At 42.4% G+C, this 15,002-nt stretch overlaps 1 protein-coding gene across 1 annotated transcript in view; it reads left to right on the top strand.

The window, feature by feature from the left end:
* FKBP9 (FKBP prolyl isomerase 9) overlaps positions 1-14,760 on the top strand; it is a 38,533-nt gene extending 23,773 nt beyond the window's left edge. The window contains exons 7-10 of the mRNA XM_039336817.1: positions 6,270-6,456; positions 8,342-8,487; positions 11,028-11,191; positions 12,363-14,760. Of these exons, the coding sequence (XP_039192751.1) occupies positions 6,270-6,456; positions 8,342-8,487; positions 11,028-11,191; positions 12,363-12,542 (677 nt within the window). The 3' untranslated portion in view covers positions 12,543-14,760. The remainder of the gene's footprint in view (positions 1-6,269; positions 6,457-8,341; positions 8,488-11,027; positions 11,192-12,362) is intronic.
* The last annotated feature ends 242 nt before the right edge of the window (positions 14,761-15,002 follow it).

The raw sequence follows: 15,002 nt of genomic DNA, 5'->3' as shown, positions 1-15,002 counted from the left end.
ACCTTTCCCCAGTTTTTGTCTTAGTCTCAGCTCAGTATGACACAATTTCTGTAGCTCCTCAGTTAGGCTAATTCAAAAGAGGTTTTTCAGGATAGAGAGAAGAATTTTTGTTTCAGGATTTCATTTATTTTATTTGGCAATTGTAATTGTTCAGATTTGTAGGAGTTTAATTGGTGTTAGAGCTTCTTTTCCAGGAGGCCTGCATGGCCTCAGGGGATCTATTGGAGCCGCGCAGGAGGGTTCGGAAAATCAGCTCCCCCCAGCTGATTTTCGCGATGACGGAGATTGCCGGACGGGCAAACAGACACAGTTTCATCGTCGGCATTTTGGAAGCGAGCGGAGTGGCCGGCCAGGCTGCAGCCTGACTACCTCGGGGCCACGAGGTCCCGACTGGAATCTGATCACAGCGAGGGCTGCGCAGCTTAACCGCAAGTCTTGTTGCCTTATAAATAAGAAGGGGAAATAGAGGCTAATTGTCAAAGCTCCCTTGGGCTCTAGAAAAAGAAGGCTTGCAAAGACCAATTATCTCTGAGGTCACCATTTTGGGCAGTAAAGAGACTAGTGGCCACCATTTTGAACCACACTTGGGTGCGGCCGCCATCTTGAAAGAAGGTGGATTGAGGCCTAGATCTGGCCGTTACTTTTTCGAATAGCCCGCTTTGCTAGGCTTTCAAGGGGGTATATTAAGGTTATTAAATATCAGTTCCAATTCAAGGATTCAATAGAAAAAGAGGCGCAAGCCCCATTAGAGGATATCTTTGATTACATATATTATCAGTTGATAATTCCGAGGGAAAATTTTGGAAGACCTGTTCTTTTAGCTCGCGGTGCTGTGTCGCAAGGCCTAAGCGGACAGTTCTAGTGAGCTGTCTGACTGTTTGTCATTGCCGTTGTTCAGGGCGTGGGAAACTTCCCTCCTGGACAACTTGATCTGTGTGCTTTTACCCCCACTCCTGGGCATCTCCTATCTGGAAGGTCCAGTGCGCAATGGCAGATGGTGATACTCCTCAGACATCGCAGGGTTCTGATGTTCCCCCCGCACAATCTAAATGCAGATCTTCTGATTTGAGCACGGGGGGAAAGAAAAATGCCAAGACCAAGCATTTGGCCACCAAAGAACTTTACAAGGCTGCTGAACGAGAGGCCTCGAGGAGACATTTGGCACTGGAGAGAGAATTCTCCAAAGTTCAGTGGCTCAGGTCTAGTGAAACTGAAGTTGTTCCCCCTGCTTCGCTGGACAACTCGCCATTTGAGCCTCCACTGGTGCCGTCTTATCAGGTCCCAGAGCTTGGTCTCCTCAAGGGGGAACTGAATAGGTTGGTCTCCCTCCTCCTATTTCTTCTACTCCTCCACCTCCTCCTGTACCTTCGGCTCCGTCTGCTACCATCACTTGACAGGCTTCTGAAACCACTGCAGCTGGTGTTGGTTCAGCAGAGCATACCTTATGGGCACAACAGTTCCAGACCTTTATGCACCAGGTCTTTGATCAATTTATGTCATCTTCCATGGCACAAAGGTGTTCACAGATACCGCCTCCTCAACCCTTGTCCGTAGGTCATACTGGGCAGCTGCAGTCAGCGGGCTCGGATATTTCTGAGACTTCGTCTCAGCTAGGTGAGGCTGAGTCTGTGGACTTGGAGACAACTGACAGCCCTATGTCAGAGGATGAAGAGGTGGCTCCGGATCCGACCCCAACATCGGGTCTTTTTGATCCTTCTCTATTTAGGTCACTATTGTTAAAGGCTTGCACCATGGCCAATTTGGTTACAGAGCAGGAGCCTCAACCATCTACCTCCACTGCACAGGAGTCTAATCCTTTGTTTGTGGTACAGGTTGTGGAGGAGAAACAGCTGCCTTGCCCAGCGGTTTTCCGCACTACGGTGGAGAAGCAGTGGACTTCATTGGCCACTCTACCTCCACCCAATAGCACGGAAAAGAAACTATTTAATGTCTCATCTACATTTTCTTTCCTCCTAGAGGTACCTACAGTAGACATTCCCTTGATCTCACTGTTCTCCACCTCCACGATTCCTGGAGATATGGCGGAGACTCTCAAAGCGGAGGATAAAAGGTTTGAGTTTTCCCTCTGCCTCGGCCTGGGCAATCAGGGTAGCAACGTCCTCATCTTTTTTCGCGAGGACTTCCATCATGTGGCTCCATGAGTTACAGGCTCTAATCCCTCCGGATCAGGTGCGTGCACAACAGACCTTAGGTAAGCTGGTAGCTGCAGCGGAATACATGGCAGATACATTCCTCCACTCGACCAAATACTCCGCCAGATCTATAGCGACCACGGTGGCATCACGCAGATTGTTGTGGCTTAAACAGTGGAGGGCTGACCTAAAATCAAGGTGGTGTCTAGCTACAGACACCTACAGTGGTGCTCATTTGTTCGGCCGGTATTGGAACCGTACCGAATAGAAGGGAAGGACAAGCAAAAGACCTTGGCTTACCCCTCCAAGAAGGTGGATAGGAGACCCCAACAACAATTTCGCAGGCAGTCCTTTCATGCCGGAAGTTCTTGGGAATGGAGGCAGGTCTTTCGATCAGGGCAGTCCTGGGATTGGCCCAGAGATTCCCGATCCTTTTTCCCCAGACAGGATCGCCAATAGGACCGCCAAAGTTCAGGAACCAGGGGTCAATTCCAAACCAAGCATCCCTTCAGAGGAGCTGGGGGTCACCCATACAGGAAGTCTAAGTGACGCCAAATTGGATCCTCCTATAGGCGGTTGCTTAGCTCTGTTCAGCGACACTTGGGAGGTCACTACCAATGACACCTGGGTAAGGGAGACCATAAGATTCGGTCTAGCCCTAGAATTCAGATCCATTCCCCCCAGATCACTTCATTCAGTGTCCATCTTCAAGGCACACAAGCAAGGCCGAGTTAATAGCCAAAGCCATATCCACTTGTTAGATATAGAGGCCATAGAACCAGTACCTCTGGACCAAAGGGGAAAGGGGTTTTACTCCATACTCTTCGTGGTCTCCAAGGCCTCGGGGGCTGGAGGGCGATTTTGGATCTGAAGGGACTAAACTACTTCCTAACTTACAGGAGGTTCAAGATGCAGTCCCTCAGGTCCATTCTGGCCAGCATCAGGAAGGGAGATTTCCTCTCCTCCATAGATTTGACGGAAGCTTATCTTCATGTCCCCATCCGACCCCATCACCGCAGATTCCTTCAGTTTTGCTATGCGCGCAGACATTATCAGTACAGGGCCCTGCCCTTTGGCCTATCCTCGGCTCCTCGAGTGTTCACAAAGCTACTGGCGGTATTAGCGGCCCATCTCAGACCGATGCCGGTGCGAGTGCAATGCTACCTGGATGATATAATTATCCAATCCAGTTCATTCCGTTCTGTCCAGATAGATTTACAGACCACAATAGATACACTCCAGAGACACGGCTTCTCTGTGAATTTCAAAAAGAGCCACACCACTCCGACCACTTGGATCTTACATCTAGGAGCAGTGATAGATTCAAACCTATGCAGGGTTTATCTCTCCCAAGAACGCAAGGACAGCATCAGATCTCTAGTTCACAAGTTCCAGAGAGAGAAGGTGGTTCCACTTGTCCAGCTGTCTCAGCTGTTGGGAAAGATGATTTCATATCTGGGAATAGTACCATGGGCCAGACTTCACTCCAGACATCTCCAGTGGTTCCTACTCCCTTTCCAGAAGCGGAACATGAGTGCTTCCACACGGAAGGTGAGGGTTCCACATCACACACTGCTGTCACTCCAATGGTGGGCGTTGGCAGCTATACACTGGGTCTCTTTTCAAGGAACCTCACAGACTCGTCCTGACCAGGGATGCCAGTCTGTTCGGGTGTGGCGCACACATACAGACACAGATGGCACAGGGCCAATGGTCCCAGTCCGATCTAGCACACAACATAAATTGGCTAAACTCAGGGCAGTACACCTGGCGCTTTGCCAATTCTCCAACATAGTAACAGGGAAACACGTCCTGATAATGACGGACAACGTCGCAGCCAAAGCCCATGTCAACAGGCAGGGAGGGTCCAGATCTTGGTCCCTCATGCAGGACGCCCTGGCACTGGGTCTGTGGGCAGAGTCCAATCTGGAATCCATCAGTGCAGAATACATATCTGGGGAAGCGAATTGCCAAGCCGATTGTCTGAGCAGGGCGATGGTAGACCACTTGGAGTGGCGCTTGGATCCAGCCCTATTCAGGGAAATTTTGGAGAATTCGGACTGCCTCAGGTGGACCTGTTTGCTTCACCAGCAAACGCTCAACTGCCCAGATACTTCACGAGGTTTCCGTCACGGGGGGGTGGAGGGAATGGATGCTCTCCACAGCAGGTGGCCCAGGGGACTTCTGTACACATTCCCTCCACTTCCACTGATCCCAGCGATCATTCAAAAGCTTCTCTTAGAGCAGGCAGAATTAATCTTACTGGTCCCACACTGACCAAGGTGGCCTTGGTTTGCTGACCTCGTGGATCTATCGATCTCCCCGCCGTGGAGGATCCCACCAGATCATATCGCACTCAGTCAGGGTCAACTCCAACATCCAGAACCACAGTGGCTTCAACTAGCCGCTTGGCACTTGAGCAGAAGAGCTTGTCTAAGCAGTCCTATTCATCTGGAGTGATTACCGTAATTCAAGCCTCCAGACGTCCTTCAACCAATAGGATGTATGATGCCGCGTGGGGACATTTCTGCACATGGTGTAACTCTCTAAAAATTGACCCGTTGGCTGTCACTATCCTGATCATATTAGACTACCTTTTGGAGGGCCTGAACAAAGGACTGTCTCATAATACCATTCGCAGACAGATTGCAGCATTATCCACGGTGCTTACTTGTGAGAATCAGGTCCAGTTATCACATCACCCGGCAGTTACGGCCTTCCTTAAGGGAGCCGTTAACACTGGTCCCCCTGTGGTACATAGATATCCTACATGGGACTTGCCAAAAGAGTTTCAGGTCCTCACTGGGTCACCGTTTGAACCCATTAGATCTTGCTCCCTACACTTTCTTTCTTTGAAGATAGCCTTTTTGGTAGCCATCACATCGGCAAGACGCATTTCGGAACTGGCCACGCTCTCGGTCAGGTGTGACCTATGCATTTTTCTGGATGACAGAGTGATCCTCAAATTGGATCCTTCTTTCATCCCGAAAGTTAATACCTGGTTCCATAGGTCTCAGGATCTGGTTCTCCTGAATTTTTGTCCACGACCGTCTCATCGCCTTGAAAAGTTGTGGCACATATTAGACGTACGCAGGGCTTTGCATCACTACGTAAAACGAACTGCAACATTTCGCAGGACGGAAGCACTGTTCGTGTCCTTCCAACCTTCTTCCATGGGTTTGAAGGTGTCATCCTCAACCATTGGAAGATGGATCAGGGCGTGCATATCCCATGCATATAAGATTCAGTCTCTCCCGGTTCCTGCCAACATTACACCTCATTCGACTCATAGTGTGGCCACGTCCGCGGCCTGGTCAACCCAGGCTTCTGTTGAGATTTGTAGGGCAGCCACATGGTCTTTCCCCTCTTCATTTATAAGGCATTATAAGCTTGATAAGTTCGCTGCATCTGACGCCTCTTTCGGCAGGAGGGTCTTGCAGCAGGTAGTTTCTACACATGAATCACAAGCCTAGACTTCCCTCCCGGCAGGGACATGGGTGGCTTTGGTATGTCCCATCAGTGGATGCTACATCTATCATGCTGGAGAAGGGGCGTTGTCTTACCTGAACATCTTTTCTCAGCATGAAGATGTAGCATCCACACCCACCCTTAACAGCTAATCTAGGCAGATTTCTTACAGGAGGAGCTATTGTGTCAGACCTCACGTATGCTTCGCCTCGTCAAAACTGGGGAAAGGTCCGCCCAAGGGAGGTGTGGCTAAAGTTTTGTCTTAGTGTAAACTGAACAGGAAGGCTGAGATTACCCATCGGTGGATGCTACATCTTCATGCTGAGAAAAGGTGTTCAGGTAAGACAACGCCCCATTTCACTAGGTTTCTAAGCTTGCTTATTTTTCTTCGGTACATTTGCACTTCCAAAATGGGTAACTATGGTAATCTCCCCAAATATAATGATTGTGGAAGTACACATATTTTTTTGCAGTTGGAAAAGGACAAAATGGCACAAACATTAGCATAATTCAGGAGAGTCTTTGCAGATGCTTTGACCACACCTTTATTTTCATAGTATCAATTTTCAATAGATGATTTTGTTGTTTACAAGGTGTAAAATGAATAAGGTGAACAGCCTATTACTATGTGCTTGCTTGTTATTGTAGGAAACATTCCAGGATCAGCTGTGTTGGTATTTGAAGTTCATGTGATAGATTTTCACAACCCTTCAGATTCAGTTGCTGTTACAGCCTATTACAAACCTACTAACTGTTCAGTGCTAAGCAAGAAAGGCGATTACTTGAAGTATCATTACAATGCTTCTCTCCTAGATGGCACTTTATTAGACTCAACGTAAGTATATCATCTGGCCATAAATAATTCTGCAAGAATGAAAATTAAAAAAAAACCAGATGTGGCTCAAGACATGGTTCCTTTTTTTATTAGCTGTTTGCATTCTTTAATATAATTGAAAGAAGTGTGTGATGTCCTGCATGTAGACAAAAGGTCTATAAATTATGAAAATAAACAATGGAAGTTGTTTTTCTATCTCCAGGCCCTGCTTTTGTTGGTTTTACAAATAACTCAAGGCAACAAAGAAAACCAACAACCTCCCTCCTCCTATTTTCCTCACATCAACAACCCTGTGGATGAATTGGGCTAAGAGAACGATTGGCCATAGCTTCCCCAGCTGGCTTTCATGACAGCAGGACTAGAACTTAAGTTCTCCAGCTTTCTGGCCTGGTGCCTTAACCACTAAGGATGCCCAGTGGTATTATGGTGCCTTCAGATTCTTTGTTTCATATCAGCTGGCTTTCCCTACTTCACCTAATATAGAACAGAACAGAATATTCTTTATTGGCCAAATGTGATTGGATACACAAGGAATACATACAAACAACAAAGTGATAAATCATTAGATACTAATGACAAAGTGATAAATCATAGGATACCAATAGGAGAAAGTAATAAGAAAAATGAGACTGATAATAGCAATACATATTTAGATATCTTTAGGCATAAGACAGCACTATGGGAATTATGTGTTTAGCAGAGTGATGGCTTGGTGAAAAAACTGTCTTTGTGTCTAGTTGTTTTGGCATGCAGTGCCCTATAGTGGCATCCTGAGGGGATGAGTTGAAACAGTTTATGTCCAGGATGTGAGGGGGTCTGTAGATATTTTCTCAGCATTCTTTCTGACTTGTGCAGTATACAGATCCTCAATGGAAGGCAGGCTGGTTCAATAGTTTTTTCTCCAGACTTAACTATCTGTTGAAGTCTGTATCTGTCCTATTTGGGTGCTGTGCTAAACCAGACAGTTTATAGAAATAAAAATGACAGACTCGATAATTCCTCTGTAGAACGTTACCAGCAGTCTGAGCTTTCTGAGTTGGCGCAGGAAATGGTGCTTTTTGAATAATGGTTATAATGTTAGGTGTCCATTTCAAGTCCTGGGAGATTATAGAACCCAGATATTTGAAAGTCTCTATTGTTGATATTGTGTTGCCTAATGTTGTAAGTCAGTGGTCCCCAACCTTTGTGGCTTGGCAGCCCAGCTGGGAGGGAGAGGCGAACTGCGCCATGTGAGCGGTGGCAGGCGTGCGTGCATGCACAACTCTACTCAAGAGAGAAACCTTTGTGCATGCCGGTCCCCCACACATGTGCCTGGTTGAGAATAGGCCATGGCCTGGCCTATTCTACCACCTAAGAGGTGGTAGAATAATATGTAATATAATATGTTGAATGCTAAATAAAAATGAGAAGCTGACATGCTATACAGCAAAATATTTCCATTTTCTTCATTTTCAAAAATGACTCTGGGCTTCAACTGTTCCCATGAATTTTCTTACGAGATGAAAATGATAGTTGCAGACCACTGCTACATATTGTTCTGTGCCAGCATGCTAAGATAAAGTACAGTAGGAATAGCAAAAAGCATGCTTAGGAGGTGGGATAGAATGTTATTGTAAAATGGGGTTTTGCAATAGTTTTGTGGTTTAACATTGTATGAATAGATAGATTTTCCATTTCAATCTAAATATTAGCCCCTAAATGTTAAGAACACCTGAAGACTTGTGCACTCTTAGATCATTAGATTTCTATATAACTCATTTTTCATTGGATTTCTTCAAAACAGGCTATCAGTAATAAGATAATATAGTTCATTGCATGTAAATAGAATGCTAGAAAATTGGACGAGTTGCTCATTATTTTTATGAATCAAAATTTTCTTTTTCAGGGTTAGGCTTGGGAAAACATATAATATAGTTCTAGGTTCTGGACAAGTTGTACTGGGGATGGATATAGGTCTTAGAAATATGTGTGTGGGAGAAAAAAGAAGAATTGTTATTCCCCCTCACTTTGGTTATGGAGAAGCTGGAGTTGGTAAGTATATAATTTTCAAAGACGTTTAAATACTGAAGTGTACTGAAGTAAAGAAATTAATGTGAGTTGATCCAAATTTCTTCTGAGTTCACCTGAGGTGGTGCAGTCTCTTCCATATGCACTTTGTTAAACTGTACTTAAAGATCCATAGGCAGTTCCAATATGATTCATTCCCTTTTTCCTATCTTCTACTCTCAGAATAAATTTAAATGAATGAATGATATAACAAAATTATTTGGAACTGTATAACAAATAATTTTGAAGAGAGATCTTATTCATTAAATAAGACTTGAACTTCAATTTAACAAAAATTAGCATAGAAATAATATTGTCCACATCTAGAATTGTCTTATGCATGTTATGTAATGAACCTCTTAGAATGAGCTATGTAGTCTCATGTCATAAAGCAATGAGATAAGCATTGTCAGTGAACAAATGACTGCATTAAAAATTAAGCCTAAAAATAATCACATATTTTAGTAAGAAAATAATGATAGCATCCATTATTGACTCAATTGATCTAATTTTTGCATTCTATCATTCTTTGCTGAAATAGTATCTATAGCAGGGATTTTCAACCTTTTCACCCATTGTCCCACTTTTAGGATATGACAATATCCAAGTACCACCAGTCGCCTAGCAAGGTGTCAAAAACTTGATGATCAAAAAAAAAAAAAAAAAGGAAAAAAGTGATAAAGTACAGGTAGTCCTTGACTTACAACTGTTTGCTTAGTGACTGTTTGAAGTTACAATGGCACTGAAAAAAGTGACTTACGACCATTTTTCACACATGATCATTTCAGCATTTCCAGAGTCATGTGATTTACATTTGGATGCTTGGCAACTGATTCATATTTATGATAGCTGCAGTGTCTCAAAGTCATGTGACCCCCTTTTGCAACCTTCTGACAAGCAAAGTCAATGGTGAAACCAGATTCACTTAACAACCTTTTATATCAGGGGTGTCAAACTCAATTTCATTGAGGGCCGCATTAGCATTGTGGTTACTGTAGAGGGAAGGGTTTCCTTCCTTTTTCCCTACCTCCTCCTTCTCATTCCCATTTCCTTCCTTCCTTCCTTCCTTCCTTCCTTCCTTCCTTCCTTCCTTCCTTCCTTCCTTCCTTCCTTCCTTCCTTCCTTCCTTCCTTCCTTCCTTCCTTCTTCCCCTACCTTTTTCCTCCTTCTCATTCCTATCTCCTTCCTCCCCTCCTCATCCCCATCTCCTTCCTTCCTTCCTTCCTTCCTTCCTTCCTTCCTTCCTTCCTTCCCTGATCCTGGAACTTCTGCTGAGCCCTGACAGCTGATTGGCGATTCTGCAGGGCTGTCAGCTCAGCAGAAATACCAGGATCAGCGCCGGGGTCCAGTTGATCAGCACTTCTGGGCGGCTCAGCAGAACACCAGGATCAGCTCTGGGGTCCAGCTGATTGGCGCTTTTTCGGGGCTCAGCAGAACCACCAGGATCAGCGTCAGGATCCAGCTGATCAGCGCTTCTGAGGGGCTCAGCAGAAGCGTCAGGATCAGTGCCGGGCTCCAGTTGATTGATACTTCTTGGTAGCTCAGCAGAAGTTCCAGGATTAGCACCAGGCTCCAGATGATTGGTGTTTCTGAGGGGCTCAGCAGAAGTACTGATCAGCTGTAGTTGTGTGCGCCGATCCTGGGCTCCTGCTGAGCCCCCATAGCCCTGCAGAAGCGCATGCCAATCCTGGGGCTCCTGCCCTGCTCACTCACCCTTTCCCCCAAAACATGCCGCTCGCTATACAGGCCGCTCATTCATTCAGCTTTTCCCCGAAAACAGGCCGCTCGCTCATGCGCCCTTCCCCCAAAAACATGCTGCTCACTAAATATGCCGCTCGCTCACCTTTCCTCCAAAAACAGGCAACTCGCTCTGTCTCTCCTTACTGCTTTGATTAGAAAAGCCTCTTCTCACTTTCTCTTCCTCTCCCGCCAAAACCTGCCTCTTTTATACTTCTCTCCGCCCTCCTCCTCTTTTTCTTTTCCGGGTGTGCCAGAAGCTCCCATTACCATGTCGCCATGTGCGCCAATCCTGGGGCTTCTGCCAAGCTCTGCAGCTCCAGCTGACCTCCTCCAGGTCTGTGCAGCACCACTTTAGCTGGTTCTCTCCCCTGCTACACTTGGCTAGGGGTTGCGTACCACCTGCCAGGTGCTAAAGTACCACTGGTGGTATGGGTACCACCGGTTGAAAAGCCCTGATCTATAGCATAACTTGCTTATTCTGCTAGGGGTGAATTTCTGTCTCCCACTTCCAACCCTCTACATTATCCCTGATCTTTCATGAAGTCTTCTGGAAACTTATTTTTCATATTCATTATCTATGAAATCCGCAAAATAGATCATTTTCAGTTCTGCTTCCTGGTGATACCACTAAATTACTTGTCATGCCCTCTGCAAGACATTTTTAAAAATGTTAACATGTGGCTACTTAGCTGGAAAACTGCCTAATGCCACTGAAAATATAGAGCAAAACAAAATGTTCCCAAAAGCAAATATTAAGATTTGGTTTTTGTCATTTTATGTGGCAGAAGGAGAAGTGCCTGGAAGTGCTGTGTTACTGTTTGACATTGAGCTGCTTGATTTAGTATCTGGCTTACCAGAGGGCTATATGTTTGTGTGGCATGATGAAGTATCGCCAAACCTCTTTGAAGAAATAGACAAGGATAACAATGGAGAAATTCTTCTAGAAGAAGTAAGAAGCTATTTTGGAGGGGAGAAAATCTGGTTTATAAGGGTTTTCTTTGATGGATAGCAACAAATTCTTAGGTATACTATGTTCTGTAGTGGTTCTTTTATCTACTTCTCAAACCACAATGTAAATTTTATTTTATAGTATTAGTACAGTATAATGTATTATATTACATTATGTTATATGCCCCAGACATGATAAATGGCTATCTTTTCATGAATAAAATTAACTACCTTTTTTGTGTTATGGCTAGGCAAAAATAAATTATTAAATTTAATTATTAAATTTTAATTGATAAATTGCAAAAAATGGCAGAACCATACCTTTTTATACAATACTAAAACATTTTGTTTGGAAGGTAAAAAAATAAAATAAAAACCTTATTAGTTAAGGGGTGGGATGATTTTGCTTAGTTTTGTATTAGTTCTGAAAAGTGGGTTTCATTGTGAGGCAGTAATTTTCACTTCCCATTTCAATTTATTCTTTTGGTTGCTGTTTTCTCGGTGAGGTTGCAATTTGTGAAAACTCCGATTCATACTGATATACTAGAAAAAAATTAACATTCCCATGCCTTTTAAACTTAATTTGAACTAAGTCTGGCACACTATCTATACTGTAATTCGGTAAAGAAGAAAAGATAGGGTAGTGAATTTTTTTCAGTGTCAGTTTTGCAATGGTATGAGAAATCTGATCAATACTGTTAATGCCCTTCTTCCATATTGTGAGTAATTATATTCACTAACCAAGATCAGGAAAAACCAGAAAGGATAATTTTTTTCATGTCAGCTTTAAAGATTTAATATGCTAATATAATGCCAACAAAATTGCTGCTGGAAGTAAGCAGACATGTCAATTAGAAAGTTGCATGCAAATTTTGCAGTTGAAATTGGAAAGACCAAGCTTCTTTGCAAAGATGAGAAATCAGTCATACAATGAGCACGATTCAAAAGAACTTGAGTAAAATCAATTCTGTATAGTGTGGCATTGGGCTATAAAAACCTCAAAAGACATCAACACAAAAGCTTTTGCAGCTTAGACCACTTAGACCAGCATTATTATTGTATCTTAGTATTAAATGCAGAAGTATGGAAATGCATTCTGATATATGCAGCTTTTAAATTACAATATCAAAGCTCATTTTATTTCCTATTCTTATTCATCATTTAAATTCTAGTTCAATAAATATATCCATGATCAAGTCAACTCTGGCAAAGGAAAGCTAGCCCCTGGTTACAATTCTGAAACAATTGTGAAAAATATGTTCAACAATCAGGACCGAAATGGAGATGGCAAGATTACTTCTGAAGAATTCAAACTGAAAGACCAGGAGCCACAGGGACATGATGAACTGTAACTTAGTTGGTTTAAAAAAAAATTTATGAGCCAAACTGCTGTTAGTGTGTATATACCATAGAAATGATTTGAAATCCCTGTGCACACTTAAAAAGGATGTGGAAATGAACATGTCTTTGTGTTAATTAAAATACAATAGGGTGTAAAATTAAGATTTTTTAATGACATTTATATTAAAAATGCAAGTTGCCTTAAAACCATTGTAATGGGTTTTTTTAAATATGCAACCCACTCTAGTGACATATTCAGCTTTTTTTCAGAGATGTGAATTTTCTGGAAAAAAACTGGAACATTTTCATATGCAAATTAATATGATTCACATTTGTGTACTTTTTTCAATATTTATAATGGGCTGCATGATTTGAGGTGAAAAAAATGGCCTAAGCTTGAACATTATTCCAGAAACAAAAATATGTGGAAAAGCCTGAGATCACGTTATTTGAGTTAATGGGGCTTCATCAATTTCTTGTCTTATTTTCTGCAAATGCTTTTTATTTGTTCAGGACATTTTCTACACTGTGATGTTTCTTTGACTTCATGGCATTTTTGGCACACTTTTTGCCTGCAATACTTAATGCTTGCCAATTTTCTTATTGTACTGTCTTATATCTTTTTTAGATTAGCCATTGTGATTTCTAGTTGAAATGGGGAACAAATAGATCATCAAGGCCATCTACTAAGGCCAGAAGCAAAAGTACATGCAAAATTGTCTGTGACTCCCTCCTGTCTGTTTACACAGAAAGTAGGACAATGGAGTCCTTGCTGCTCTTTAAACTTTGTTGCTTGCAGATATTTCATTACCCAACTAGGTAACATTATTACTGTTGGGGGGGGGCGTGTTCTCTTTGATTATATGCAGTAGCTTGCCCTGCCAGTGTTAATGGAGATACAGGGCAAATGACAGTATATACTTGTAAACAGGAGTAAAAACCCTTCCTCTACACACTAATACTAATGATGTTATCTAGTTGGGTAATGAAATGTCCGCAAGCAAACAAACTCAGAGAACATCAAAGATTCCACAGTTCAACCCACATTTTTGAAGATTTGATACAAGGTACAAACTAAACTAATTAAAACCATGCCTTTTGCCCTGGATTGTTACTTTCTGGTGGTATACCACACTATAACAGTTAATGGGAATAGATCCTGAAAAAAATGAAGATAAATTATTTGGAAATCTGTACATTTTTAAAATCAGTATTTGGTGCATTGGCATTAGAAGCTTATGCTTCCTTAAGAATTGAATTATTCTGGTAATGAATTACTTCCCTTCCTCCTAAGTGATGAATTTTTATCATTTTAAACCAGATATAGGCAGCCTGCAGCCTTAGCTTGTTTTGCACCTAGCCATAGCTTTCTGGAAGTATTCCCATTCTGCTTGTATTGCCACCTCCACAGCAATCATTAAAATAAGGTTACACTACTGCTTAGATCATGTCTATATTAGCAACTGCTTTGAGAGTCTTCTGTGTTTAGTTGTAGAGAAAAGTTAGAACTCTTAAGACTAGAGCTATGGTGTTGGCTGCTTTGTTTTACCAAAGCAATAATCACGTGATTTAAATAGTAAGGAATAAATTGGCTGTTCTCTGCTATCAGCAGTAGAGAAATAAAAAAAACCTTGCACGTAAACTCAACAAAATCTGGTGAAAATAGGATGGATGTCAATGAAGCTCTGCTTTTCCACTGCAAAGAAGAATGACCCATGCAATAAAGGTTGCATAAATCATGCTTCTACTGTATGAAGCTGTTGATCAATGGTTCAGTTTTTCATTGAATAGTTAAAAATGCGTGTTTGTCTTTTATATATTTTAGGAAAAAGAAATAAAAATGAATTATTAAAATATGCATGAAGGTGTTGATTGCACCTGGGTAACTTAATATAGTCAATCCATCCAACTCTTCAAAAGTATTTGAAGTGAATTTCAGTTCATGCTTTGTCAATAAAATATTTTAAGTTAAATAATAAACAAATTAGGATAAAAAGTTATTAAAGAAGGGAAGAACGTAAGGCCACTACCACTAGTAGAAAATGTGTAAGTATCTTCCCCAGGATAATGGGACCCATAATTTTAGAAAGGGGCTCATTTTACAGCACTCCTTTTGAAATAGTTTTATAACAAGTACAATTGCATGGGTTTTCTGTGCTATTAACACTAATACCACGTTCTGTCAAATGCAATACATTCTGGTATCATTAAATAAAATACTGACAAGGACACTGGACAAGATGCTTTATTTATGTATGAGTGGGAAGAGGCAAATAATTGATGTTAATTTTTGTACTTTGGTTTCCTGTATATGTATAATTAGATGTTACTGGGATACATTGTATGACATCAGATCATATCCACAGATTGAGGGAAACAGAACTGAAGAAAAATCTCTTAAGTCAGGGGTGTCAAACTGCCGGCCTGCGGGCCAGACACATCATCTGGAAGCCGCGCCCACCCCATTGCCG

The sequence above is a fragment of the Crotalus tigris genome, unplaced genomic scaffold, assembly GCF_016545835.1.
Source record: "Crotalus tigris isolate CLP2741 ecotype Arizona unplaced genomic scaffold, ASM1654583v1 scf7180000017666.379230911805:20528666, whole genome shotgun sequence".
Taxonomy (NCBI): Eukaryota; Metazoa; Chordata; class Lepidosauria; order Squamata; family Viperidae; genus Crotalus; species Crotalus tigris.
This window is presented reverse-complemented; position numbering and strand designations above follow the sequence as displayed.